Source organism: Myotis nattereri (genome assembly GCF_964212035.1).
Source record: "Myotis nattereri genome assembly, chromosome: 9".
NCBI lineage: Eukaryota > Metazoa > Chordata > Mammalia > Chiroptera > Vespertilionidae > Myotis > Myotis nattereri.
In genome coordinates this window covers 41,448,981-41,451,150 of record NC_138084.1, presented here as the reverse complement: position 1 = coordinate 41,451,150, position 2,170 = coordinate 41,448,981, and the positions used below count along the sequence as shown (strand labels likewise).

At 42.0% G+C, this 2,170-nt stretch overlaps 1 protein-coding gene across 1 annotated transcript; it reads left to right on the top strand.

The window, feature by feature from the left end:
• Positions 1-927: 927 nt before the first annotated feature.
• Positions 928-1,872, top strand: LOC308524101 (olfactory receptor 52B4-like; the record flags this gene model as incomplete). Its single annotated transcript, XM_081098252.1, has 1 exon — positions 928-1,872. One exon carries the CDS (start codon positions 928-930, stop codon positions 1,870-1,872), a length of 945 nt encoding a protein of 314 aa, XP_080954378.1.
• Positions 1,873-2,170: the final 298 nt, after the last annotated feature.

Genomic DNA, 2,170 nt, shown 5'->3' with positions numbered 1-2,170 from the left:
TATACTCTAATTTATATTAGGAGCCAATCTATCTTTGTTGTGATCTTTTTTTACCCCAATTACTTCAAATTTTCACTATCACAACCTCTCAGAGCTGAAAGCTGCTTTGAATATTTTGCATGTCAAACTTTTCTTGTTAGACTCCCAAACAACTTCACTCCATTCATTATTTGGTACTTCCTCAACCTGATGATATCATACTTTATTTTCAAGGTAAAGTTCAAATATGAAGTAATTTTTAAGACTACTAGATATATGAACAATAAGTAATACTGTGTTTCAATATTAAATACTAGAGGTACGAGCCCTAGGCCTGGCCGGCAGTCAAGGCTAATCAGGGCCTGCCGGCTGCCGGCTGGAGCCTTCCTTGGTTTCACGCCACCAGTGCACGTCATAGAGAGCAATGGAACTCCTGAGGGGACACAGCATATTTGCCTTTTATATATATAGACTTTATATAATATGTTGACTAAATCATTAGTTATATAAATGTCTATCTTATTTAGGAGCTTAAGACCTCATTCAGAAAAGAAGCCATATTTTATTCACTTTTTAAAAAAATATTTTTTTATTGATTTCAGCAAGGAAGGGAAAGGGAGAGAGATAAAAACATCAATGATGAGAGAGAATCATCGATCTGCTGCCTCCTGCATGCACCCTATTGGGGATCGAGCCCACAACCCCATCATGTGCCCTTGACCAGAATCAAACCTGGGACCCTTCAGTCCACAGGCTGATGCTCTAACCACTGAACCAAACCGTCTAGGGCTATTCACCTTTAATATCGCAGTCCATGGCACTCTCAGAATGGAATAGTATTAAGTAGATGTGAACAGTCCGGTTTTGGTAAGAAAATCTTTAGTATAATCTTATTTTTCTTTGCTGCCCGTGAATAGGAAGTGAGGTGCCACATCATCTGATTCAGATATGACTACCTCAAATTACACTGGTGTTAGCCACACAGTCTTCCACTTGCTGGGCATCCCTGGCTTAGAGAACAAGCACATGTGGATTTCCATCCCCTTCTTCATTTCCTATGTCAGCGCCTTGCTTGGGAACAGCCTGCTTATATTCATTATTCTCACCAAGCCCAGTCTCTATGAACCCATGTACCTCTTCCTCTGCATGCTGGCCGGAGCAGACATTGTCCTCTCCACGTGCACAGTACCTCAGGCCTTGGCCATCTTCTGGTTCCATGCTGGGGAGATCTCCCTGGATTGTTGCATCGCTCAACTATTCTTCACCCATTCCACCTTCGTCTCTGAGTCAGGGATCCTGCTGGTGATGGCATTTGACCGCTACATTGCCATTTGCTACCCACTGAGATACACCACCATTCTTACACAAGCACTGATTGGGAAAATTGGTGTGGCAATCTTTCTGAGAAGTTATGGTATAATGTCCCCCATAATATTTCTTCTGAAAAGACTGACCTTCTGCAAAAGTGACATCCTCCCAAACACTGCTTGTAAGCACATTGTTTTGGCCCATGTTTCCTGTGATGACATACGAGTAAATATTTGGTATGGCTTTTTTGTCTTAATGTCAACAGTGATCTTAGATGTTGTGCTAATTTTTGTCTCATATGTGTTGATTCTTCGAGCTGTCTTCCACATCCCATCCCGAGATGCTCGACACAAAGCTCTCAATACTTGTGGCTCCCACATCTGTGTCATCATCCTCTTCTATGGGCCTGGGATCTTCACAACCCTTATTCAGAGGTTTGGACGCCACATCTCACCCCATATCCATGTCTTGGTGGCTGATATCTGCATTCTGGCTCCTCCTATGCTGAATCCCATCATTTATGGCATTAAGACCAAGCAAATTAGGGATCAGGTGGTCCACCTGTTGTTTACAAAGCAGAAATAACTTTCCCTGTTGGAAGTTGATTCTTTTGTGCAGCTATGGTATCCATGCATGATGTGATCTTTAGCACCAGTATATCTCGGCAGGTGAGATAGTACTTGCCAAATGAATCCAGAAGTTGGTGTTGCTAGTGCAATTGTATCAGTGAGGTTTTGATGCAGTTTTCTCCCAAAGCCTCTAATGTGTCATTAAGTATCTGTCTTGGGAGCCTCAATTAGCTTTTTCACACATAGAATTAAGAACTAGATCAGGCCACTTCTCTAAGTCTTATTTACCTCTGTAACTGTGGACTAAGGAATTC